This window comes from Cornus florida, unplaced genomic scaffold, assembly GCF_030987335.1.
Source record: "Cornus florida cultivar Cherokee Brave unplaced genomic scaffold, ASM3098733v1 CherokeeBrave_3.0.0_Hap2_Chr11, whole genome shotgun sequence".
Classification (NCBI taxonomy): Eukaryota; Viridiplantae; Streptophyta; class Magnoliopsida; order Cornales; family Cornaceae; genus Cornus; species Cornus florida.
In genome coordinates this window covers 27,292,298-27,318,040 of record NW_026775581.1, presented here as the reverse complement: position 1 = coordinate 27,318,040, position 25,743 = coordinate 27,292,298, and the positions used below count along the sequence as shown (strand labels likewise).

General features: G+C 35.5%; 1 protein-coding gene and 2 non-coding genes across 7 annotated transcripts; all 3 read left to right on the top strand.

Moving 5' to 3' along the window:
* Positions 1-268: 268 nt before the first annotated feature.
* Positions 269-375, top strand: LOC132287523 (small nucleolar RNA R71). Its single transcript, XR_009473055.1, has one exon. It is a non-coding gene; the product is annotated as a small nucleolar RNA R71 (small nucleolar RNA).
* A 647-nt stretch (positions 376-1,022) lies between these two features.
* LOC132283872 (uncharacterized) lies at positions 1,023-6,191 on the top strand. 5 transcript variants are annotated; one of them, XR_009472155.1, is made up of 11 exons: positions 1,023-1,412; positions 2,762-2,810; positions 2,931-3,317; positions 3,639-3,845; positions 3,944-4,036; positions 4,190-4,295; positions 4,386-4,643; positions 4,749-4,825; positions 4,985-5,060; positions 5,175-5,235; positions 5,916-6,191. XR_009472155.1 is itself a non-coding variant. In XM_059785908.1 (10 exons), the coding sequence occupies exons 6-10, from the start codon at positions 4,275-4,277 to the stop codon at positions 5,938-5,940; spliced, it is 420 nt and encodes a 139-aa protein (XP_059641891.1). In that variant the 5' UTR covers positions 1,023-1,412; positions 2,762-2,810; positions 2,931-3,317; positions 3,639-3,845; positions 3,944-4,036; positions 4,190-4,274; the 3' UTR covers positions 5,941-6,191. The 5 variants fall into 5 exon arrangements, 3 of the variants coding, with proteins under 3 accessions (XP_059641891.1, XP_059641889.1, XP_059641890.1); XR_009472154.1 differs by having other exon boundaries at positions 4,909-5,060; XM_059785908.1 differs by lacking the exon at positions 4,985-5,060 and having other exon boundaries at positions 4,386-4,621.
* A 9,758-nt stretch (positions 6,192-15,949) lies between these two features.
* On the top strand, positions 15,950-16,056 carry LOC132287415 (small nucleolar RNA R71). Its single transcript, XR_009473016.1, has one exon. It is a non-coding gene; the product is annotated as a small nucleolar RNA R71 (small nucleolar RNA).
* Positions 16,057-25,743: the final 9,687 nt, after the last annotated feature.

The following is a 25,743-nucleotide window of genomic DNA, read 5'->3' as shown; positions in this document are numbered from 1 at the left end:
AAAATTTTTAATAAGATTTTTGACCTCCGTAACAATTTCCATGGAAGAGTCTATTTGATTTAGAGCTTTCTTTCCTCCCACATTTGCTAGGTGACCACCCCTAGAAGATGAAGATCTATGCATTGAGTTTTCACTCATTTTTTCGAAAAGATGCCAAATTTCATCTTCATTTCTTTCTATGTAGCTTCTGCCATAGGAAGCATCAATAATGCCCTTATTAGCATCAGATAAACTTGAAAAGAAATATTGAATTAATTGCCACCTAAGAATGTCATGATGCGGACACTTCCGTAACAAGTCATTCAAACGTTCCTATGCTTCATGAAGGGGTTCTCCTTCTTCTTATTTAAATTCACGAATGGAAGTTCTCATGGCATCGGTTCGACTCGCGGGATAGTACTTTTTTAGGAATTCTTGTTACAATTGTGCCCAAGAGGTGATTGTATTTGACCGCAAGTTGTTAAACCAATATTTAGCTTTATCCTGAAGAGTGAAAGGGAAAAGCTTCATTTTAAGGACTTCACTACAAGAAAAGTGGTTATTAACTACGTGCTTTTTACCACGGGCCCATATAGCCCGTAGTAAATGTCACTTTATACCACGGGCCAAAAAAAACCATAGTTGAAAGGCATTGAAAGTCACTTTATACTAGGGCCCACGTAATCCGTGGTAAAAGACACTTTCTACCACGGGCTATATGGGCCCGTAGTAAAAAGGGAACTTTTTACCACATGTTAGACATGTGACAGAAAGTTATATATCTACTACTCGCTAAGCCCTTTGTAAAATGTGAAATTTTTTTTCCAAATATATTTTATATTTTTTCTACATTTGTTTTGAAATATTCATCACCCCTTCCAAAAATTTATAACTAGCGGGAAACCTTCGCGCCTTGTATATAATTTTTTTAAATGAAAATATAATTAAAAATACTCTTTTAGGACTGTAACTTCAAAAAAAATAAAAAATAAAAAATAAAAAATTGACTTAGTTTAATTTTTTTATATATATCAAGTATAGACTGTATCATATAACTTGAGGAACCAAAAGCTTCCTTTTCTGATCAAGCCCTAGTTTTCTCTCATTGGTATTGGATGTGTTAGGTTGTGCCGAAATCCCACTCCTCCGCCGCCGATTCTCCTTGTCCTTCTTTCTTGTATGCAGGCCGTCTTTTTTCCAAGGAATCTGTTCCACCCGGTTACCAAGCTGGGGATCAATCCCAACTATCTGCAGCCGAGCACGTCAACAAGAAAATGACTAAAATCTGCTCAGTTTCCACAGACGCTCAAATAGACGAATAACTCTGGCATCCCGGAAGCTTATAGCGCAAAGGCAAACCTTCTTGTCAGCCCGTCGCCATAGTCGTTGTCTCCATCGATCCCCTTCATCCCAAGGATTCCTCTTCTCCCCAGGTACCCCTCTCTCTCGCTTTCTCTCTCTCTATATATATACATATCTATATATCCTATAAAATTGTATTCAATTTTGATTTTTTATATACATTTTAATCTAATTTACAAAAATATTACCTTTCTTACTCCATACACAAAATACAATACCTTTTTAGTAGAAGAAAATTCCTCTCAACAAAGACTCTTGGTGACTCTATTGGATAATTCTATTTGATAGGTAACTAACTCTTGTTGAAAAATAAGATAGGTAACTGACTCTTGTTGCTTCTATTTTCACTTTCTTTACATCAAGCCTTATTTCTAAGTTGGGTTTTCATCTTTTGAATCATGCCCTAGTTCTTATTTTTGATTGTGTAAATATTACTGTATTATTTAGATGCACACTGCAATCTTCCCTTATTCATACTACTTCATAGATAGGAGCGCCAATTCATTAGGTAAGAAGTCATCACTCTATTTTTATTTTTTAATTTTTGGGTGTGTGTCTCTTCATCTTATATTTCTTTATAAATTGTATGATGCCTTATTGAAGCGGAGTGACAGCACCGAGAGTTCTTATTTTATATATGTATATATATTTCCTTTCTTTCTTATTTTTCCCCGAAGAGTTCTTATTTTAAATAAATTTTAAATTTTAATTTAAATCAATCTTACACTCTAAATTCTGGATTTCTTTATAAAAATATCAACTTTAATTATATACCATGAAAAAAATAGTAACTTCCTGCAACAGAGTCTGTTATTCCGTTGGCTAGTGAATAAGAATGAAATTGATATTGCAGTGTCCAATTCAGTTTTAACTCAATAATGCCAGTCACTATATTTATGTTGACATTGCCTGTTGAAGAGAATGCAAGACTGAGTTATATAGGCATGTCACTTTTAAAGTTTGTGATTTCTCACCTGAAATATATATATATATAATTCAATCAGTGTACATGGTTAATTAAATCGGCCTAGAGGTATGTTGTACTTAAGGCACCACCTAGAGGTTCACATGATGTAGAGGCTTTTGAAGAGAATGATGATGTGCGTTATCCTCCTTTAGATGTATCAGGACTTGACTCAGTTATCCATGATGACGATCATCCATATGTACGAGATAATTGTGACGGCATAATAGTGTAAAATTTAGAAAATTTAGGGTTGCAATATTTGGTGTGTTTTTATTTTATTTTATTTTTATGGCCCTTATTTTGTTTGTAATCTGGTCTTAAACATTAGCAAAATATGATTTTCATTGCCGGAGATTGTCAAATTCATTATTATTGCTTTTACCTTTATAGTGACATGATTATTGACTTGCCTCCTATTATTTTGTTGTTGTATGCACGTGTTTGATATTGCAGATTTTCGAGCTTGTGCACAAATAGTTTCATTATGTCTGGACTTATTGGGGTAAGCATGGATGCATTCAGTTAATGTTGTTATTATAATTTCTTTAGTGTTTATGTTTAAGTGTCACCCGATTTTAATTTCTTGTTTTCTTTTATTAATGTGCATGTATTTGAAATGAAGTCATCCAAAAGGGCTAAAAAAAGCCAAGCAATTGAACGTCAAGCGATTGAGGCTTCACTAGAGCGTACACCTTCAGGACTATGCATTTTTTATGGGGATTCAAACTCTTCACAAACACCTACTTCTCAAGTCCCTAACAATGAGAACCGAGCAACAGGCGGTACTAGAAAAAGAGGTAGGGGGGAGTCTACATTAGCTGGTATTATAGGTTCAAAAGATAAGAAGCCTCGTGTGGAGTTTGACGAGTTTGGGGAGACAATTGGGGATGTTGGGACAAAGTACAGTTCAACCCTTCCAATATTAGCACGTGGGATGGTGCCCATAACAATTGAAAAATGGAACCAACTGCCAGAAACTTTGCTAAAAGAGCTATGGGATGCCGTTCAGGTTTATTTCTTAATTTTTACTTTATAAAGTGCCACAAACTACTTTATTAGACAGTCAATTTTTGTTCATTTAAGGACAAGATTTCTGCTTAATTTTAAATAAGCAAAAATTACTCTTTTTAAAAGGCAGATTTCTGCTCAGTTTAAAGAGCTTTTTATGAAGTTATTTATAATGGGCAAAAATAGCTTTTTTAAATGACTAGAAACACCTCTTTAAATGAGCAGAAACAGAAATAAAATTTAGAAAAATAGTTTAGCAAAGTGCCACTCTTTAAGTTTCAAGTTATGGCTTGTTCTTTATATTTCTGTCATATTATTGCAGTTACTATTTGATGTTGACAATAGTGCGTCCTATGATGCATTTAAAAAGATGGGAAATGTCTGGTGCTCCAAAAAGTCCGAACTAACAAAAAAGGTGCTGGAGGTGAGAAATAATCCACGAAAAATACAACTCCTGAAGCCCGGAAATGTACCCACAATGGAGGAGTGGTTAAGATTTGTTTAGCAACGTTTATCAGAAGATCATGCTGTGAGTATATACATCGAATTATATTGTCCTTTTTACCTCTTTCTTTTCTTAATTTTTTTCATGATGTATTTGAATTAACTAAACTTTTGTATTTACAGAAGGTTAGACAGCAGATGCAAGAATTGTAGGCTAAGAATACAACCCCACACAAAATGAGCCGAAAAGGCTATGCTGGAACGGAGAGAGAATTGGTAATGTCGAAGCTTTTAATGTTTTTTTTCGTCACTGTTTAAGTTCACAATATGCTCAAAACTATAATAAAGAGAGATGATATCTACATTGATGAAGTATTATATATATATATATATATATATATATATATATTTTTTTATGTTCTTATGCAGAAAGAAAATTCGAACACGCCCGACACCATTTCAAGAGTAGACGTGTGGATTAAAGGGCACACAAGGAAGAATGGAACTTATTTAAATGACGGTCAAGGAGAAAGTGGTAACAAATGTCTCTTTTTTAATTCAAATAGTTGATCAATTATATATTTATTAACCTAAATAACGTGTTTTACAAATATTGTTGTTACAGGAAAGAATGCGAGAATTTACCGAGACTACTGAGAGTTCAGAAATTACAAATGATGCACTCACAGCAATACTTGGTGATTCACATCGAGGAAGAGTGAGAGGGTATGGGTTTGGAGTAACAGTGACAAAATTAAAATTCCAGAATGGTGCTTCCAGAAAATATGAGAAGACGATTGATGAAATGCAACAAAAATTGCAAAGGCAAGAGCAAAGGCAAGAGGAAATGCTAAAACAAATGCAAGTGTTTCAATCCATGTTTGTAAGTAATTTCTATAAATTTGATGCAATCTCTCTCATTAAAAATGATAATGTTTAATCAGGAAATCGTTATTTACTCTTTTTTTTCTTTTCAATATTGTGGTAGGCACATATTGCTAACAACCAGTCTTTTCCCAATGCTCCACCTCAAGTCTCACCTACAACAAATATGGCCAGGAAGAGGTATGAGTTATTGCATTATAATGGAAGAGGATCATTTGTTGTTGAGGGTGAAGTTTTTGAAACAAATCCTGATGAATTCCTAGGTCATGCTACTCTTGGTTTCGATTGTTGGCAAGTGTCGATCAATGAAGTCTTTGATAACGATTTATCCTTGTATAGGGCTCAGCCTCCGTATAAGGATTTAAAAGTTGTTATTGGATATAAAACTGCATGGCCTATCAAGTTTATCAAATTTGTAAGTTTCGTAGAAACATGTTAGCTATTATAAAGGAAATATTTGATATGCTTTGATTTCTTTCTCAAATGTTTTTCATTTAAGTATGTCTTTTTTTTTTCCTAATATGTGCAGGAAATTTGGAGCAGACCATACTAGTGCAGTGGACTGGTGGGCCCTTTATATCTTGCTTTTGGTAAATTGACATTTCAAGTTCTTCTCCCCTTTGTCATATATTTTTTTATTTTGAAATAATAGATTTTCTTGCATAAATGAGTTTTTTTTGATGTGGGAGAGCCTTTTCAATCCTAAACCCTCTTTCCCTTTAGTAGAGCATACCACACTCCGGGCATGAGTTTTTTTTATGACTATCTCTAGATCCCTAAAGTAAATCTCTAACCTTCTTCTCAATCAAGGCATCAATAAAATGTAGTAGAGTAAACATTGAACACCAATAATAGGAGTCAGAATAAATGATAGTAGGGTTGCACACGGTTTGGTTCGGTATGGAACCTGTCACAACGGTTCCTTAAAAATGGAACCGGAATCAAAATCATGTGTATATGCATGGAACCGAACTGAACCAGTCTTTTATTCTCGTAGTTCTTGCCCAAACCACCATTATAAACCTAAATCACACTTCATGAAGTTGGCACATCTCAGTTGGTTTAATTGTTGTCCATTTAATAATGTATATTGTTATTTATGTTCAACAAGTTCTATTGATAGGATAAGTCATTAAGTTGTATGATTTAAAAAAAAATGTTTTCTATTGTGGTTGAGAAGTTGCAAACATGCACTTTACTTTGTGGTTCTATTTGAATATATGAGTTGCACATTTGTTATTTTCTAAGAGGTTACTTTTTTATGTGATAGGGAAAAATGTAATGGCTGGATTTAGTTTCTTTCTACGCCTTGACAGTGAATGAAGATGGTTTGACAAGCTTGGCGGTGCTACTTCTTTTTGCAATATTTTGTTAGCATTTGGTTTTTTTTTTTTAGCAATGATGGAGACTTTGTACTCCAAATCATTCAATGAATGTTTTGGATTAATTATTGGCGATTGTTGTTTTTTTTTTTTAACAATGATGGAAACTTTGTACTTCAAATTATTTAATGAATGTTTAGGATGAATTTTTGGTGATAGTTGTATATATATGCCTCTGGTTGCAATTTGGTTGTGTATGTGGAGTAGGATATGAGTAATATATGTTGTTGGATGACAGGTTATCAATTTAATATATATATATATGGACACACACACACACACTTTATACCACAAGCTTAATGTGAGGCAGAACGTATCACATTAATTCTACCACGGGCTTAAACTATGGTAGTATAAATATTTTATACTATATTCAACTACGAGCACAGACTGTAGTAATAAAATGACTTTTTTACATTCAAATGAAGTTTTTACAAGGGGCAATAACCGGATCATAACTGTGGTAAAAAATGACTTTCTACTACGGGCAATACCTTGGGTTATGTCCGCGGTATAAAATGAACTTTCTACTATGGGCAATACCCAGGCCAAGCCTGTAGTATAAAAGGTACTTTCTACTACGAGTCATGTCCGTAGTATAAAAAACACTTTCTACTACGGGCAGGGCCCCGTAGTAGAAATCATCCAGAAAAGACTACGGGAGAAACTACTACGGGCGAAAACCGTGGTGTAATACTTTTTTGCTCGTATTAAAAGGCCATTTTTCTTGTAGTGCTTCTTCCGATACATCCGTGATTTTCACAGTGGAACAGATTTCCAAGAACTCATCTAAATGTTTATAAGACTCTTTATTGCTCAACCCATAGAAAATGGGGCAAATGTTAATGGTGGAAGCCTTAATCTCATAATGATGAGCACGAAAATTTGGCAATTGAATGCAAGTGGGTGCATTATATTGATTTGGAGTGTAACGATCCCTAAGGACCATTGGAGGATTGAGAGGATTGAGAAGAGGCTATGGCATTTGACCTTGCTGATGATATGCCATTTGACCTTGTTGAGGGTATGCCATTTGAACATATTGTTGTTGTTGCTCACCAATTGGGGGAACAACATTTGGCCTTGGCATCCCTAGATTAGGTTGTTGCACCACAGGATTAACTGGTCGTGGCATTCCCAAGGGTGGATGAACACCTTAAGGATTCACAATATGAACTTGTGGTGGGTGGTGCACACCGTTATGATCCACATGTCCAAGATCTACAATGGGATCTTCAATTGGATCTATTAGGTCTTCCATTAAAGGTGATGGAAGATCAAAATTTGGAAGATTAGGATGACTATCCCTAGTACTACCTTTTAAATGCCGAAGAGAAACTTTGAGATTTTGATTTATAGAAGCAAGAGGACAATTAAGTGATCTACGACCATGCATGCACTACAATAAGTCAATACACCAACACTTCAATTTTTCAACCTCCACATACGATGTTCCCAAACTCCTCAATAATATCAATGCACTTAAAACAATTAAATGCCTCTACAAGGGCCAATGCCTTCTACAAGAAGGTATACTTGGACTTAGAAATAAAACAATTCAATTTAAGCCTCTAATTGGGCTGTCCAAAGCATGCAAGGCAGTAAACAATTAAGCACAAAAATTAAAGAGAAACTTACAAATGGTCCTTAAATACCTTTAAAAAAATTTTAATTGCTTCTAAGTCCAGTGTTTGCTCCACTTTGTTTCAAGTACCTAATTAACAAATCAATTGAGAAAATAAAAATTAAAATGACTTAAAAGTAGACAATCAACAAAGAACTAATGTCTAATTCAATTCTTTAAAACCGTTAGATCTCCGACAACGGCGCCAAAATTATGATGCGACCGAGCGTGTGCACAAAATAATGTACATCACTTTAGGTTTAGAAATAATGTCAAGTGGGCATCATATTTTATAATTTATAAAACCACTAAACACTTATACTATGAAATACGAAGCGAATAGGGATCGTCCCAAGAGATCTAAACAATTATTGGTTTTCGGAATTGAATTCTACTTTAGTGCTTTTGTGATTGCTAAAAAGGGTTTTGTTTGTGATGAAAACTAATTTTAAACTAAATGATTACAATAAAGAAATAAAGTTTAAGAGATTGGAAAGAGACTTAAGGTGTAGGATTCACCACTAAGCACATTCCTTAACTCACTAACTTTCAACTAATTGGAAAAATAATACTATGTAATCTATATGTGGCTAACAATTGCAATGAAAAGTGTAAACTATCAATTTCAAGCATGAATCAACTACCTAATGACAATTAAACTAATTGTAGTGCAATTCACCAATTCAAAGCATGATTCATCAATTCAAGTTACAAATTTAACACACATTAATCTAGAGGATATGTAATTGTAATAATAATTATGGATTTGAAATAATTGTATGGATTGTCTAACTGCCTAATAATTAAATTGCAATTAACTAATTTACCTTAAATTAAACTAACCAAACCTGAAATTAACCTATTTAAACTAGACATTAACCTAATTGTGTAGTACAACCCATCTAATATAAGCAATTTTTATCAAATTAGAACACAATTACATCAAATTAATACAATGCATAGCCATCACATGATTCAATTCACAAAGAAATCAAGTGTAAAGATCAATTATCATTCAAAAACATATAAGACAATATGAGATTGACAAGATAATCATTTGAAAGAATTATTATATATATATATATATATATATATCAAGGCTATAACAAAAATTACATAAATTAAATCCCCAAAATAGGAAAAGTGAGAAAAGTTAGGTTACATGCTTAGGGTTTATCCAACCCTAAGTTGAAGAATTAGCCGCTCATGGTTGATGGATGCAAGATGTCAACAAGCCCCATCCTTCGATTCATCTGGCTCCTCTTCTTCTTCTCTGAACTTTTCTCAAGAACCTTAGCTTTCCTCCTTTTTGTGTTTTCCAGAGAGAATATCGATATATCGATTACAGAAAATAAAAACTTAATCATAAAATAGTAAAAACTCTCCCAAACTAATGGGTATTGGTTTTCTTAAGTATAAGCCTTATTGGAGACCAATAAGTTACAAAATAAGCCCAAAACAAGAAAATCTCGTAGCCAAGTAAACATAAATCCCGCAATGCTGCCAGGGGATGGGGGATCGATCCCCCAGCCTTGGGGATCGATCCCCTAGGGGCATTTTTAGTTCTGTGAATAGTGGGGGATCGATCCGTTGGAAACTTCCTTCAAGCCTTATTTAGCTCCATATTGGCCCCGGGCTAATCCGTTTGATTCTTGATCTTTGGGAACATCATCAAAGGCCCGAAAAAGGTAGAATTGACCGTTTTTGATGGCTGTGGCCTCTTTTTGTCATTTTCTGAACTTTTTCCAACTGTCATTGCTTGACTCCAAAAAGGCTTTAGTGAACCAAAATTAGTCCGTTTGAACCTTATTGACCTGAAATTAACAAAAACATAAATTAGAACTAAAATATGAAAGTAAGATAGATACAAAGACTAAAATACCCAAGCGTAGGTGCTGTTTTAATGTGCAACATTTAAGAACTTATCACCGCCCATCTGTAATGGCAAACACCAGTCTCGGTGATCTCCTGCAGATGAAATGGGTAGTGTTGATCCCGAAGGAGCTGTGTAATCAAATGAGTGTAAGGGAGGAATTTGGACCTCTGCGGGTCACTCTTACTGATGAAATCATCATGCCACTTCATCATGACACTCCAGAGGAGCGTTAGAATTGAAAACCAATGCCCTGTATCAATGGTATATAAAGTTGCTAGAAAATTAGCCCGCCGCTGGGTCTTGTGCCTAGCCATATATACATTTTAGTACTAGACCGAATCAAAGAACCACATGCAGTCGGCCAGGTAGGTCCGAGTGGCATAAGCATCGGTGGCAGTGGTGGTGCCATGGAGAGCTATGGCCATCTCTGCATATACTGGCCTCTGTAAAGTCGGGTAGTCAATCCCCGGAGGACATGTATGTGGGCACTGAGATGCTGTCGATAGTGTCTTGACAGTGATGCGGATAAGGTGCCCATCAATAGTGGTGCGCCCCTTTGCTAGGTTACTCAGACTCAACCTGAGGTTCTGGTAGAAAAGCCGAACCAATCTCGAGTAGACCGAGTTGGTTACTGGGGCCAAAATAGGAGACAGGCGGCTACAGTAGATCTCGTCGTACAACCACTTGGTCGTGGATGCCTGTGAAAAACATCCTCATCTATAATAAACTTATGCGCCACTAAAAAGCGCACAAACTTCTGAGCAACCTTGTCTTGGACAATAGCTGGTTGTGTCGGCGGTGTCATGGGAGCAGGTGATGGAGGTAGCTCGGGCTCACTCTCTGAAGAAGAAGAAGAAGAGTACTCAGAATTGGCCTAAGACGGCTCCTCAGTCTGGGGCCTCACCCGGCGATCATAAGTCCAGTTGGCAGTGCTCTTAAAGCTAGGCATGGCCTGCAAAAAGAAAGACACTTGCAATTGTTGTTAGTAACAGGAAATGGTATATGAGATACAGAAATGAAAGCACGAAAGATAGAAACATGCTTGTCAGATTAAGATAGACAACACAATTCTGAAAGGATGCAAATATCACAGTATAGAAACACATGTATCTATCTATGCAAATGGTAATGTAAGCCAAATATACGCAGTGAACGAACAAAGGGTATACTCTGATTCATCAAGTATTGTGAAACATGCTTGACATGACAAGTAAAGAATGCAACCAACATGGAAAACACAGGCATTGGGCATAGATGTGATAACATGGAACATAAGAGAGAGTACAAGAGTATCAATATGCAAGACAGTGAAGTTCGAATGATCATAGAAAAATGTGATCGATCCACGTTGGATCGATCATGACATATATTGGATCGATCGTGCTCTAATCGATCAGCCCACTGGTGTGATCGATCGAACCTGCTGAAAGTTGAAAAGTCACCCGTTCGTGACGTGGAAGACATGAGGCGAATCCCAATTGTCACTTGAAGGCTCGTGACCCCCTATACATCTCAACAAAGCACAAGTGGTCACTTGGAACGGCATGTGACCCCCGAACCAAATTCAGAAACAAAAATGATATATACAAATATATACACATGCTCACAATCTAAAAATGAAAACAAAATCAACTTGAAAATATTCGAATCTAAGTGTAGCAACAAATTAAGACATGTATAAACAAAAAAGAAAAATGAAACATGAACTTACCTAAATCTGAGGAGAGAAGTGGAGAGAAAGAAGAGAGAAGATCGGAGATGGAGGTTTTGAAGCTTGGAACTCGCCGGAGTCTCGCCGGAGATGAGGAAGATGGAGGAGAGCTTCGGAAGAGAGAGAAGGGCTTTGGATCGATGGAATGAACGATCTAAATGACCCTTGGGTCATTTTTTAAAAACTATTCCCGACATGTGTGATCGATTACGAGGTCCATTGGATCAATCGGACCTCGATCGTTCATGAAAGTGCTTAGATCGATCGAGCATGCAAAACGACAAACTATTTTTAAAAATTATTTAATTTTTGAAAATTTAAAATCTTTTTGAATTTTTGAAATTTGAAATTTTTTTTTTTAAATTGAAAATTGAATTTTTGAAAAGTCAAGGTCAATAGGAAGAACTCTGAATGATCGGACACTGATTGATCGAACCTCGATCGATCCAAAGGTTCAAACGATGGATAGAGACCTTAAATATTCAGAGAATTAACTGCAGAGATATTCGATCGATCGAGGATGCTCTTATGATCGATCGAACAGGCACTAAATGCCTAATTTGGAGATGAAAATGCACACATTCCCTATCAAAACCTCAAAACAAAAATGGATGATCATAGATTGTATCTAGATGACGTAATAATAGAAAGTAAAAAGAAATGAGGGAGGAATATGGTCGAAAAACCCTATGAAGCACCAGTGTTTAACGTCTCTAGTAAGACGTTGGGCTCTTTTAGCCCGGATCAAAGATCTTGGTAGGCATCCCCTTCTTAATGGGGTGAACGGAACTTTGAACCCCACCTAACAAACTATTCCCTAAGGAACTTGTTAGATTTGGTTCAAATAGAGTTGATAGCCTTTGGTTAACAAAAATTTGGGCTTCTATGCTAGTTCAACACTAGATTTGAAAACAATTTATTTTGAAATCTTTTTGTAAGGCAAACCATTTGATTTTTTTACACCAAGCAATGACTCGTTTTTTTTAAATTCATTTACAAAACATTTTTCAACAATACATATGTAATGACACGAACCCGTGGGTCCAAACCATTAACCGGGTCCTTACCCGAACCCGAGGACACCTAAGTCAATCCACTTCATGCCCAAGGTCAATACGTCATTATTATGACTTAAATATGTACCAAGAAGGCTTTAGTCAACTTTCCAAGGCTTGGGATTAATTGTACCAAAGAAGGAAACAAAAAGCTACCAGCAGCCACAGTTCGGTCAGCCGGAATGGAGAACCGGTCGACCTAAATAATTCCCCCAAAATCGGTCGACCGAAATGAGGTTTTGATTGGCTGGAGTACAAAGTCCCGAGGCTGTGAGATGAATCAATCGACCAAAGTACACATTTCGGTTGACCAAAATGACTCTACGAGCTGGTTCTTACTACTGGACTTGCTAAAAAAGTAAAAAATGAAAAGAGGCTTTGGGTAGGAACTTTGAAATTGATTCTAAAACTTGCTCTAACAACTGAAAAGTGACTTTTTACATTGCATGGATAGAAAACATCAACATTTTATTACAATGCAACATCTTTAATCCAATTCATCCAAGAAATATAAATAGTCTTTATAATTAGCTCAAAATACATCAGAATAGAGCCAATTACTCATAGTTATATTACAATTTGAGACTTTACAAAATATACATCAAAATACAATGTAGTACAAGGAAGATCCTTTCCAACTCAGCCTAGGCTCGTGAAAGATCAACACCCACCAACTCAACCCCGTGACCTAAAAAATGTTAAATGAAGGAATGAACTAAAAGCTCAGTAGGTAGTGCCTAAGACACACCTCTTGTGACCCCATGAATCCAAACAGAGTATAAAAATGAGAAAAACGGGATCATGCCATACTGGGGAAAAGACTTAACAACAAAATTAACAACAACGAGTCCAAGTCGTAAAACAAGCCATGCCAACATTTACCATCATACATCTAAATTCAAGCTTAATCACTCAGCATACTTTACAAGAAATTCCATAAAAATACACTTTCATTCAACAATAGTCTAGCATGTCAAACATATAATCTATGAAACAATTTCACATAAACATGCTTCCTACATCAAGTCTACTGGCCACTTACACATTCATCATCCACACATATAGTATCACATAGAAGTTCATATCATTAACAATAATATAATGATTTTTCATGGATTAATCACAATTAAGCATGTTATACACTCAATGTAGAGAAAACTCACAAAAATCAAAGAGTATTTGTGGATTAGGACATCCCTACCTCAAAGTGATGAAAAATCCCCAATTTCCAAGCCTAAAACCCTAAAATTCAAAAATTCTATGGTGGCCAAATAAGCAATTGCTCCTATCAATGCGTAGATCTCGCCGAGCTTTCCGTTTTGCCGCAAATGGCACCAAAAATCTGCAAATGGTTAGAGAATAATCAAACTTTGAAGTTTTGAAGGAAAAGGAAAAAAAAAAAAATGAAGAAGAGAGTGAAAGAGAGATATAGCCAGGAGAAGAGAAAAATGAGGCCAAAATGGCCCGCCCACTAAAGGAATAAGTGGTGGGTCCCACCACTTTAAAATATCTTTTCTTTTTTCCTTTTAACTTTATTTCCCCACCACAAACATATGTATACACTAACCATATAAAATACCACATAAACACATTAAATAAAAAAAAATGAAATGCAAATGGACCTAACCAAAATCCCCGTACGCGACAATTCTGGTAGCGGGTCCCACTCGGGACCGTCTGGCCCGAAAATAGAAAAATGCCGAAATGGCAATCAATGCATTTTCAAGAGTCCTGAATTCAATGGAATTGCCCAACCAACTCTCGAACACACCTGGCACACCCCACTGTGTCCGGCACGCAAAACGAGAAAAGACAAAAATACCCTCGAAAAATCAGAAAACTGTAGAAAATGAAAAATGGAAAAAATTGGTAACATTACAACATATATCTTCATGTTTGTCCATGGAGTTAGGGATTGGATTAAAAATGTTCAACTTCACTTTCATATGACCAAATGAGATTTTCATTATCCCCGTCCTACAATTGATGTTGGCATTAATGGTAGCCAAGAAAGGATGCCCAAGGATAATGGAAATTTGGCTCTTAGGATTTGGGATCGGTTCCGTGTCAATGACAACGAAATTGACCAGGAAGAAGAATTTATCAATTTTAATCAAAATATCTTCGATGATACCCCGGGGCTTCTTAATTGATCGGTCGGCTAGTTGCAAAATTACCGACGTCGGTTTCAAATCACCTAAGCCCAATTGAATATATACTGAATAGGGGAGAGGATTCACACTCACTCCTAAATTAAGAAGAGTCCGATTGATAACATGGTCACCAATAGTGCATGAAGTGGTTGGTGAACCAGGGTCTTTAAATTTTAGGAGAGTGTTGTGTTGTAAGATGGAGCTGACTTGTTCGGTTAGAACAACTTTTCTTGGTGCTTGGCTTTTGTTTTTCCTATTAAATGTGCAAATATCTTTCAAAAATTTGGCATAAGCCAGAATTTGTCGAGTTGCATCCAAGAGAGGAAGATTGATTTTTACTTGCTAAAACACATCAATGATTTCATTTGCCTTGCTTTGTTGCTTTTCAAGAGAGGTGGATGCTTTTAAAGCATCCAGAAATGGAGCCTTAGGCTCAAAAGCTTTTTCAAAAACATTATTTGAAGCATTTTCAACATTGGGGTCTTTCACATTCAATGAGGGAGGAATAGAATGTGAGACGGGACGGGTGTTAACTTTGGGTTGCACCGGTTCACTTTCTTCATTGGAAACACCAACTTGGTTGTCAATAGTGTATGACCTTCTGAAGATGAATTGGTCTCCACAATAAATTGTTGCTTTGGTAGGGGATTCAAAGGAATTTTTCCTTTCTCGCTTGCATTCAACGTGCTAGCTATTTGCCCGACTTGGGTTTCTAGCTTTGTAATCGATTGGGAGTGAAAATGAAGTAATTGAGTATTTGCCTCCAAAGTACCCCAAGTGGATAAAACTCTCTCTTCAAATGTGGGACTTCTTGAATTACCCTGAGAATATGATGATTGGTTTGGAAAATGAGAGTTTGAAAATTGATTTCCATTTGATGCTTGGTAAAATGAATGATAACCTTGGGAACCTTGGGTTTGCATAGGGGGTGGAACATACCTGCTTTGGAACCCACTTTGGGGAAGGTTTGAGCTTTCCCCTTGGCTTTTCCAAGAAAAATTTGGATGGTTCCTTCACCCAGGATTATAGTGAGTGCCATAGAGATTATTCCCTTGGTTAACAAAAGCGGTATTTACTTGCTCATGGTGTTCACTATGCGCATGTCCATGCGGACAATTGGAAGTAGAATACAAAACACTAGAACAAGTCATGTATGATTCATTGGAAGGATGATGAGCATGATTAGGGGAGGAAGACACTTGATGGGCCGAATTTTGGTTGTTCAAAAATTGATCAAACCTTTGGGATAAAAACTTTACTTTGGCGACTATATCATTACAATTATCAACTTGATATAAGCCTACATTCTTCCTTCCACCTATATTTCTACCATTTTTAGATGATAAAGATCAGTGCATTGAGTTTTCACTCATGCTCTCATATAAGCGCCACACATCATCTTCATGCTTATCAAGATAAAAACTACCAATAGAAGCATCAACCATATCCTTATGGTTGTCCGACAAACTTTCAAAGAAGTATTGAACTAATTGCCATTTAGAAATGTCATGATGAGGACATTTCCTAAGCAAATCATTTAATCATTCCCATACCTCATGAAACATTTCCCCATCCCCTTATGAGAATTCACGAATTGAAGTTCTCATTGCATTGATCTTAGACACCGGATAGTAGTTCTTCAAGAACTCTTATTGTATCTCTACCTAAGTAGTTATAGAAAAAGGTCTCAAATTATTGAACCAATATTTTGATATATCTTTTAGGGTGAAAAAGAAGAGTTTTAACCTCAAAACTTCTTCCCGCATGCCCGTGTATTTCACGGTGGAATAAACTTCAAGAAATTCATCCAAATGCTTATAAGGTTTTTCATTTGGTAGCCCATGGTAATTGGAAAGCATTTGGATTGTTTGTGGTTTAATCTTATAATGGTGTGCTCTAAATGGAGGGAGTTGAATGCTTGTTGGTGCATTGTACTCATTGGGCACATAATGGTCTCTTAAAGCAAGGAGATGATTCACAATTGGTGGCTCTACATGAGCCCCATGATTTGCTTGAATAACGGAAGGTGGGGGTGGTGCAAAGAATGACCTTGGCATTGCCATTGGAACTTGGCCTTGTTGTTGTGGAATAAAGGGTCTAGGCATACCTAATGATACTTGCATATTATCATGTTGTTGATGCACATTTGGGTGAAGAATGCCTTATTGATTGATGTGACTAAGGACCTTAACATGGTCTTCATTATGTTCATCCATTGATGAGATGGAGCCACTTGAATTACCCCTTTCCCTTGGATTAGGAACAATTGATTCAAGATTAATATTCAATGGGACAAGAGTAGGATTCAAAGACCTACGACCATGCATGCACAATGCAAATCAAAATAAGCAACAAATCAACGAATAGCAAGTAGCAAACACTCCTCCTCCGCAACAAGTCAATTAACAACAAACCTTTATATATATCGATCCCATACTCCCATGCTTTCAACAAATGTAAGAAATAATTTGCCACCACGCGGGCGATTTAACTAATGAAAATAAGAATTGCCTCCACAAGGGCCTACGATTTAACTAAGTAAAGGAAGTTAGAATAGCTCACAAAAGGTCCTTAAGCAACTTCAAAATATTTTTAACATTTGCCTTGCTTTGCTTTACAAATTTTTTATTTTTAGCTTTTAATGCTTTGTTTAGCTTAGCTTGCTTCTTTGCTTTGAAGTTCCTTTGCTTCACTTTCCTTGGCTCCAAGTACCTAGCCAATCAAGAACAAATACAATAAGTAAACAAAGAAAAATGAAGTAAAATCAAGATCAAAGGAGTACTAATTCCTAATTAATTCCAAATACGGCGTTGCTTATCCCCGGCAACGGCGCCAAAAACTATGGTGTCTCCCCGAACGTGTGCACAAAATAATGCACAACACTTTTAAGTTTGAAAATTAGTGTCAAGTGGGCACCATACGTTAAATTTATAAACTGCTTAACACCTATACTATGTAGTATGAATGAGAATGGATCGTCCCACAGGAAAAGCAAGGTACTTTGAAATCAATGTTGGATTAGTAAGTCGAATGATTAAAAGAGTGGTTTGTTGGTTATACTACAATTTAAGCTAAAATAATGCAATGCAAAACAACTAAACAAATAAGGTGTAGAAAATGAGAGAGGATTCTTGGGATATAGAGTTTACCACTAAGTCTTTTCTTCCTAGACATTCAATATTTGATATATTAGGGGGATTAAATGTTGTAAAAGAAAGTGTGTGCCATTAATTGAAATATTAAACATGGATGGCCAAAAAGCATACATTGTCTAATAAATCTAGTGAATAGCACAACATATCAAATTAAGCCATTAATCCTTCCATAAGCCCACAATTAATGCACATTCAATAATTTAGAGAAATATACTACTTGTACTCATAAGCATGGATCATCAAACAACATGAATGGATTGTCCACCTATCTAGGAAATTAAAGTAATTATACTACAACTATACTAATGACATGAAAATTAAACTAATTAAACTAAGGAGGTGGCACAATCCATCAAGAAATAAGTATGAACCATCAAATATACCACAAGAGTAATCAATTAAGCACTCTGCCTTGACCATCACTAGATTTATAATATCAACACACATAGACATGCATCAATGTCACAAAATCTAGAAATAAGCAGATGACCATTCATTTTAACATACATAGACATACGAATAGAAGTAAAGGATCAATTGGAAGTATTAAACTACACAAATCATATAAAAGTAAGATTTATATAAATATGAGGTCAATACAAGAATTATAACACAAATCCCCACTAATTACAAAGCATCAAAGTCTAGGAGGCATGCTTAGGGCTATCTCTAGCCCCAAGAGAATAGTTTAGCCACTCATTGATGCTACCATCCAACCCTCAAGGGCTCTCTTCATGGTTGAATTCATCCTCCTTCCTTGGTGTTCTTAGTAGAAACCTTAGAAAAGTGGAAGACCTTTCCCAAAATGTATGTTCTCTCTTTAATCTCTAGCCAATTCTCTCTCTCACTCACCACCCCTTACTAAAAATAGCCAAATTCCTTATATAAGTAGCTTAAATGTCACACCCAATGGTCAGACCTCTTGCACTAGGGCCTCCAAATGATTGCACCACGAGCACACTTTTAACTCGGCTTGAAATTTTTTTTTGCGCGTAATTTGAGGCAGTTTGATCAATCATACTGTTGCTCTGAGCAATTAAAGTATGGTGGTACAATTATTTGGATAAGGACAAAGGCTGAAATATTTTTGGAAAAAAAGACAAAAATAGTTGTTGAGGATAAGATCAAAAAGGTTCGATCGATTGAATAAAATGTTGGATCGATCGAATAGGAAATTTTCCTGAGGATAAGGACAAATAGTTTGATCCATCATGGTAGGGTTAGAACGATCACAATGTGATCGATCATAGCTTGGTTCGATCGATCGAAGAGGAATTTTTCACCACTTTGCTCCTTTCTTCCACTAGACTTTAGATTGCTTCTTTCAATGCTCTAATTCAGCTGATTTGACTTATTTTGGGGATAAGTGCCTGAAAAGGAGAATAACATGAAATTAGACTAAAATGAAAAAATAAGATAGAATAAGGTCCTAAAATATTCAAGATTAAGGGGTTTAAATACGTGTTTTTCAACGCTTATCACAGAACAACACCCACTATGCTTTCAACTTTGATTTGTAAGAGAACATCATGTTAGAGAAGTTATGTTAGTAAGGATAGTTTATTTATATTTTTTAATCTTTGGTGAGTTTTGGTGTTAGGCACTTAAGAAATTTTCACGTTTTATTTTACAAAGTGCACTATCACACCCGAATTGGTCGCACTTTAACGCAAACGGCTGCAGTTTTTGTTTCCCAAATTGTGTTTATGAATAAAATGTCACAGGCGTAGTAGTACCAGTCACGTTTAAAGTAGAACCGATTACACTGGTCAATTTTTAAATTCACGTTGCTAAATTTAACACTAGTCTCATGAACCGATTGTGCCTAAACGGAACCAGTTGCATTCTCCTAGAACCAATATAAAAATTGCAATTATAGTCCAACTTGGTTTTCTTTTTGATCAATTTTTGGGGAGATATTTTTTGCACTAATTTGTTTTGGTTTCCAATTATTTTTAGGTCTTCCTAACATTTATATAATCTGTTTTTTACTCCTAAATTTCCATGGCTTTTTGGAAATTAATTTATTGAAATGAGCCTTTGAGAGAGATTTTTTTGGTCACAGCCTTTATATAGGTTTTGCCCCTTTAAATGTCAAAATATTGATTACAAGTTCATTACTATCACAATTTACGAATTCTGGTGTGCTCGGGGCACTTTAGAATTGATCAAGGGTAGTATAGTCATTTACCATGAGTAAGAGCTCAATTGATGTTGAGTATGGAAGGTACATTGTAACACAGATCATATTACAGGGCTACATTAGCCATTTTCTGGTGCACTATATGTATTCTGGATCATAGGGCAATTTAGGGGCATTTCAGTCTTTTTACGGGAGTGCATGTACATTTTATATCTATCTACAATGCTGCATTGCATTTTACAGCACATAATTATAAATTGATTGTGTATACACAAGTTGTAGTATTCATTTCTCTATATATTGACAATTGCCCTACAGAAGGGTATTTTGGTCAATTGTATATGAAGAACAATTGCTTGACACATGTCCAGTGGTCTTAGAGTTAGAGAATGAGGTCTGATATGCATTTCTTAGGCATCAAGTTTGATTTATATAGCCGATACATGTATATATATATTAATTGTCATTTGTCGGTGCACTAAAGGACAAAAATTGCAAAGGTGGCAAGGGCATTGTGGTCCTTTCACAAATGATTAGTTGGCAGTGCTATGTGTATTTACTTTTTAGGGTAGGATTTCAACTCTATGTATCCTATATATATTCTGTTATAGCAATTGAGCCTCTAAGCCTTTTGTGAGCACCCTAATAATCTACATTGTGACATACACACGAGACACTAAGAACAATGACCATTTCCTAATATTTGAGAACAAATTTGTGAGCTAATTCATCTCAGAGATCTATATAGTGTGTGTGAATATTTGAAGATGATGTACACGGCTGTGTGTTGTTGGTTTGCTGGTGCAAAATGCTTGTTCAGAGGGTCAATTCAAGCTTGAGACCATTTATGAGGTTCCTAGGGGTTGAGGCAAATTTGTTTCACTATTATACATCTACATAAACCATTTTTGTATCTGTTTTATTGATGCAGTAGCTTTTGATGTCTCAAAAGACCTATGTTTACTTGTTGTTTTCTAGTTTAAGCCTTCTGATATGAGCTTATATATTTGATATCTTGCTATAAGTTGCACTCCTATCATCTGAGCAAGTTTATATAGTTGAATCAAGGTTGTTCAATTTGATTTTTGCACTGAGAAATGGTTATTTGTGGTTTTGACATCTCAAACCTTCGCCATTAGGGTTTTCTGCAGAATTAGGCCTTATTGAGTTATAATTATGTTATACCTTGCTATTATCATTACGATCATCATCTAAGTATGTGTATGTTAAAGATATAAGGTTGAGGAAACCAAATTCTCGTCTATGTTGATACGAATTTCCAATTTTACCCCTCAGATCACAAAACTTGCAGAATGAAGTCGTGTTGCTGATGTTTGATACTTTAAACTATTTATTCACTCTGATAATTTGTAATAGCTTAATTATTGTTGTTATACATCTCTTATATTGTATGTGGTAAGCTATGAGAGCTTATAGGGTTTAAGCAGAGTTACTTAGTACAAGGGGAGTGCTTGTGAGCATATGTATGTGAGCTAAGGTGTGTGCAGAGAGTGAGACAGTTAAGTGCATTTCTTCATGCATTACAACTAGTGGATTTGCACTGGCAGATGCCAAGAACTAAGGTTTTTGATCCCTATTGAGAGGGGTTTTCCTTATAAACATCTTTTGCCACTATGGTTGTGATTATGGCTTGCATACACTATATCAAACAGGTTTCATAAGTACTTGTGAAATCATAAAATTAACTCAGTATTGTGAGAAGTTTTGTAAAAGAACCAGTTCACCCCCTTTTTTGTTCATTAATTGGTATCATAGCTTTGATCTGTTGTTCAAAGGTTTTAATCAACCTGCAGAAAAGATCTTGAAGAAATGGATGAAAGGCAAGTTACAAACAAAACACTAGGGTTTAATGAATCAAACTATGATTCTTAGAAAACCATAATAGAGGCCATCTTGATGTCTCAATCTTATGATGTATGGCATACTAAAATAGCTAGAATTATGGTTCTCAATCCAAATAATCCCTCAGCTGATGATAAGACAACCTTAGAAAATGATAGAAGAGAAATGTACGTTCTATTTTGTGCTCTTAAGCAGTAACAGTTCACTAGAATCAAGAACTACAAAACAGCTAAGGAAATGTGGGACTCTTTAAAGGTTGCTCATGAATGAAACAATGTGATCAAGGAAAACAAGATTTAACTTTTGAAAGTTCAATATGAAGCTACAAGATGGAAAAAAGGGGAAGCTGTATTTGAATTTGTTCAGGATCAATGAATTTGTCAACAATATAAAGGCTATTGGTGAAGATGTAAAAGACTTTGATGTGTGCAAGAAGATCCTTAGGTCCTTAACTCCAGGGTTCAATGCAAAGGTCGCCATTTTTGAAGATAAAGACATGTCACATATAAAAATTAATGACCTACAAGCTTCTCTCACAGCTTGTGAAATGAGAATTGGAGTTCTCACTCAACAAAGAAGAGAAGCAACTCTTAAGACTAAAGAAGTTGTTGAAGAAGGTGAACATAAATCTGATAAAGATGATCTAGAAGAAGATAAAGTGGTTTACCTAGCCAAAAAGTTCAAAAAATTCAGATTCAAAAAGTAAGCACAGTCTCAGAACCAGACTTACTATAGTTGTGGCAAAATAGGTCACTATATGGTTAACTGCCCTAACAACAAAGGTCAAAATCGAAAAAAGCCTGATACTTTCAACAACGTACGGAGGCAAGTTTGAAAGAAATGAATTGATTTCAGATTGGGATACAGCTGTAATACACCTAATTTTTAGAGAATTTAATTTATTATTTTAATTTCTTTTTTAATTATTTTATTTTGCTAATTGTTATTAAATGATTAAGTGACTATTTGATTAATTTGGTTAATTAGATTATTTTAAATTATTTAATGTGCATTACTTGTCATTATTTGCTTATGTGCAATTTGCTTATTAATTAATTAGTTTATTTTATTTTAATTAATCATGGTTTAGGCTTGGAGTTATTTGACCCAAAAGAATGGGTTTGGGCTAATTGGAGAAGGAATAGATAAGTCATATAGAATTATGACCCATGTGAAGGTGTATATATAAATATATATGTGTATGTGTGTGTGTATGTTAATATATATATATATATATATATATATATATATATATATATGTATGTATGTATATTAAGTGGATATTGATTTGGTAAATTATACGTGGTGGGATTTATTATTATTATTATTATTTATTTTAGTTAGACTTAGGTTAGGATTTGGTAAATTATACGTGGTGGGGTTTTATAACATGAGAGTTTGTGGATTTTGGTTTGCATTGCTGACTTGAGGCCTTAAGTATGACGGTACCTAGGACATTGTTGTCAGAGTTTTTGGATTGGCTAAGATGGTCTGGTCAGACGTCTCTAAACTATGCCCCAACCCTCATAGAATGTCAGGTTACTACAGTACTTTTGGTAATGATTATTTGCGACGTTGATGCCATTTGTATCGAGGAATTTCACGGGTAGACTTAGTGGGGGGATATGTCATGAGCTAATCCTATATACTATCAATGATACCGTATCAAGTTGTGTGTTGTGGGTGGGTGCTAGTTACCGGTAATGCTACCTTACTGACAAGTATGTTGTGGGCGGGTACTAGTCACTATCAATGCTTTCATACATTCGAGTACAATGTCGGCGGGTTCTAGCCACTAGTCATGTTACCATGTTGTCGTTAGCCAGGTGCTTTGATTCGACGTGTTGATCCATTTGAAGATACGTTAAAGATTAGATGTTCGGTCTTGTTCTTCTTCCTTCATGTGGTTTCACGATGTAGGGTGTTATATCTTGAGGCTTGATAATGTGTCCTAGGGATGATGACTTGTGATTGTGTCCTAGGTTGGTTCTCCTTGGGATGTGCCTTGATTTTAGGGACGAAATCTCTTTAAGGAGGGTAGGTTGTAAAAACGGGTTCCTTTTTTTGATTTTTTTTCCTTTTTTTTGTGACATTGGGATACATGTATGGGATTCTCAGGATTCTTTTGAGCCTTTCTTCGAGTCCTGGATTCTTAGAAATGCATTGCGGACATTTTTCCCCATTTTCAGATTTTTGACCCGGGAGGTCACCGTGTGGGTCCAGGATGGATTTTTTGGCTCTGGATTATTTTTCGATGCCGTTTCTTTTGTTGTATATTATTTTAGACACTGGTATTTTTACTTGAACGGTTTTTATCCGTTTGAGCGTGTTTTGATGACTTTTGCTTTTCAGGATAGTGTGGGGCCACTCGTGGGATATTTTTGAAAAGTATAAAGGTGAGAGGAGAAAGAGAAATCAATTTTTCTCTCCCTTTTGGCCGGATCCTCTCTCCTCCATTTCTCCTCTTTTCTATTCTTAGATCTTCTTCTTCTTCTAGCTTTTGATCACTTTCTTTCAGGGATGAAGCCAATGAAGGGGGGGCAGCCTGGTCCCGTCCTCTATAATATATGTAATATTTTTTTTATATTTTTTCTACATATATGAAAAATTCTATGCAGTGCCCCCCCTAAATTTTGTGGTTTCTAAAATTCTCTCTTTATTTTCTCTTTTACTCTTCAAATTCTATAAATTTTCTTAAAAAAAAGGTTGAATTTTCATTCATCAATTGAAACTCTTAACTTTTTCCTTGTAAAATTCTCTCATTTTTCTTTCCTTTTTCTATTTCTAGTTCTTAAAATTCTTCTTTTTAACATGCATATTTGAATAATTTTATTCTTCTTCTTTTGTATTTTATATATGTTATGTTTATATATATATATATATATATATATATATATATATATATATATTTACACGGTGTCCCCCCTGACTTGAAATCCTAGCTCCATCCCTGCCTTCCTTTGTGATTCGGCCTTTGCCGTATAAGCGCTTTGTGTTGGCATTGGTAAGGCTTTGCCTAGCATCCGATTAGTTTTCCGTTTGGACCATTCTTTAGTTTTTTGTTTGAGCTCGGGTTTGGATTTGGAAGGTACCGCAAGAGGATTAGTTGTTCTCCTCGTTGTCCCCAATGTAACCCCGAAGTTTCGTCCCATTTGGAGAGTTTTCGTTTTGGCATTAGTTGAGGTTTTCACATCAAATTGAGATAAGGGTATCTTATGCTAGTAATTTACACTTTCTTTGAGTCTTATGGATGTGGGGAGGTGTAAAGCATGCTTATTCGCTAAATGTATATGTGAGCCATTGTTATTTGATCATATATGTGATATATGCAATGTTAAATGATTAGAGATGTGATCTTTATATTGTCTTGGACTTGTATTGAGTTTTAAAGATGTTGAGCATGATAGGAAGGGAGGGAAATTGAGTATTTGGTTGTCATATATTTGCCTAGACATACTCTATGTGGAAATTGTGACTATAGGGATATTTGGGTGCATATGTGGTTATATACACTTGGAGGACTTGATTAAATGTCTACTTGAGTAATTAGACATTATTCTAGCATTGTGAAATATTGAGTTTATTTTCATCATGCATAGATCATGGCGTGTGTGCCACTTTGGCTATAGGTTCATTATGGTATTCATTAAGTACATGAGTGCATGGGTGTGTAGCACGATATTCATGATTTATTTGATGGATAGATGCTACCTAAGTTTTAAAAAGGGGGCTTGGTGCCCAAGGGCTGTGAGCCCCTATGTACATTGGTCAATGGGGTGTGGTGGTGCACCAATTCGTTCTCATGTGCGGAATATGATTTCCAACATGCGTTACAACAAATATTGGTATTAGGGACACAACTTTTTATTGCTAAATACGAACAATTTGTTGTAAAAAACTTTTTGCAACAAAAAAATTTTGTGGCGAGGTTGTCCCTATAAGCCCGTCACAAAAGGTTTTATGCAACAAAAACTTTTGTTGCAAAAAAGTTAATCTTTTGCAACGAGAAATTTACTTGTCACGAAAGATACGATGATTAGCAACAAATAATTTGTCTCCATTTCTCCAAAAATTTGTTGCTTAATACAATTCCATTCCAAGAACTTTTGTTGCTAAAGGACTTTTGTTGCTAAAAA

Coding starts and splice junctions, on each gene's coding strand:
- LOC132283872 (XM_059785906.1), top strand. CDS start 4,275: ATGACGGTCAAGGAGAAAGTG. Junction 4,296..4,385: donor TGACGGTCAAGGAGAAAGTG/GTAACAAATGTC, acceptor TTGTTGTTACAG/GAAAGAATGCGAGAATTTAC. Junction 4,644..4,748: donor AAGTGTTTCAATCCATGTTT/GTAAGTAATTTC, acceptor ATATTGTGGTAG/GCACATATTGCTAACAACCA.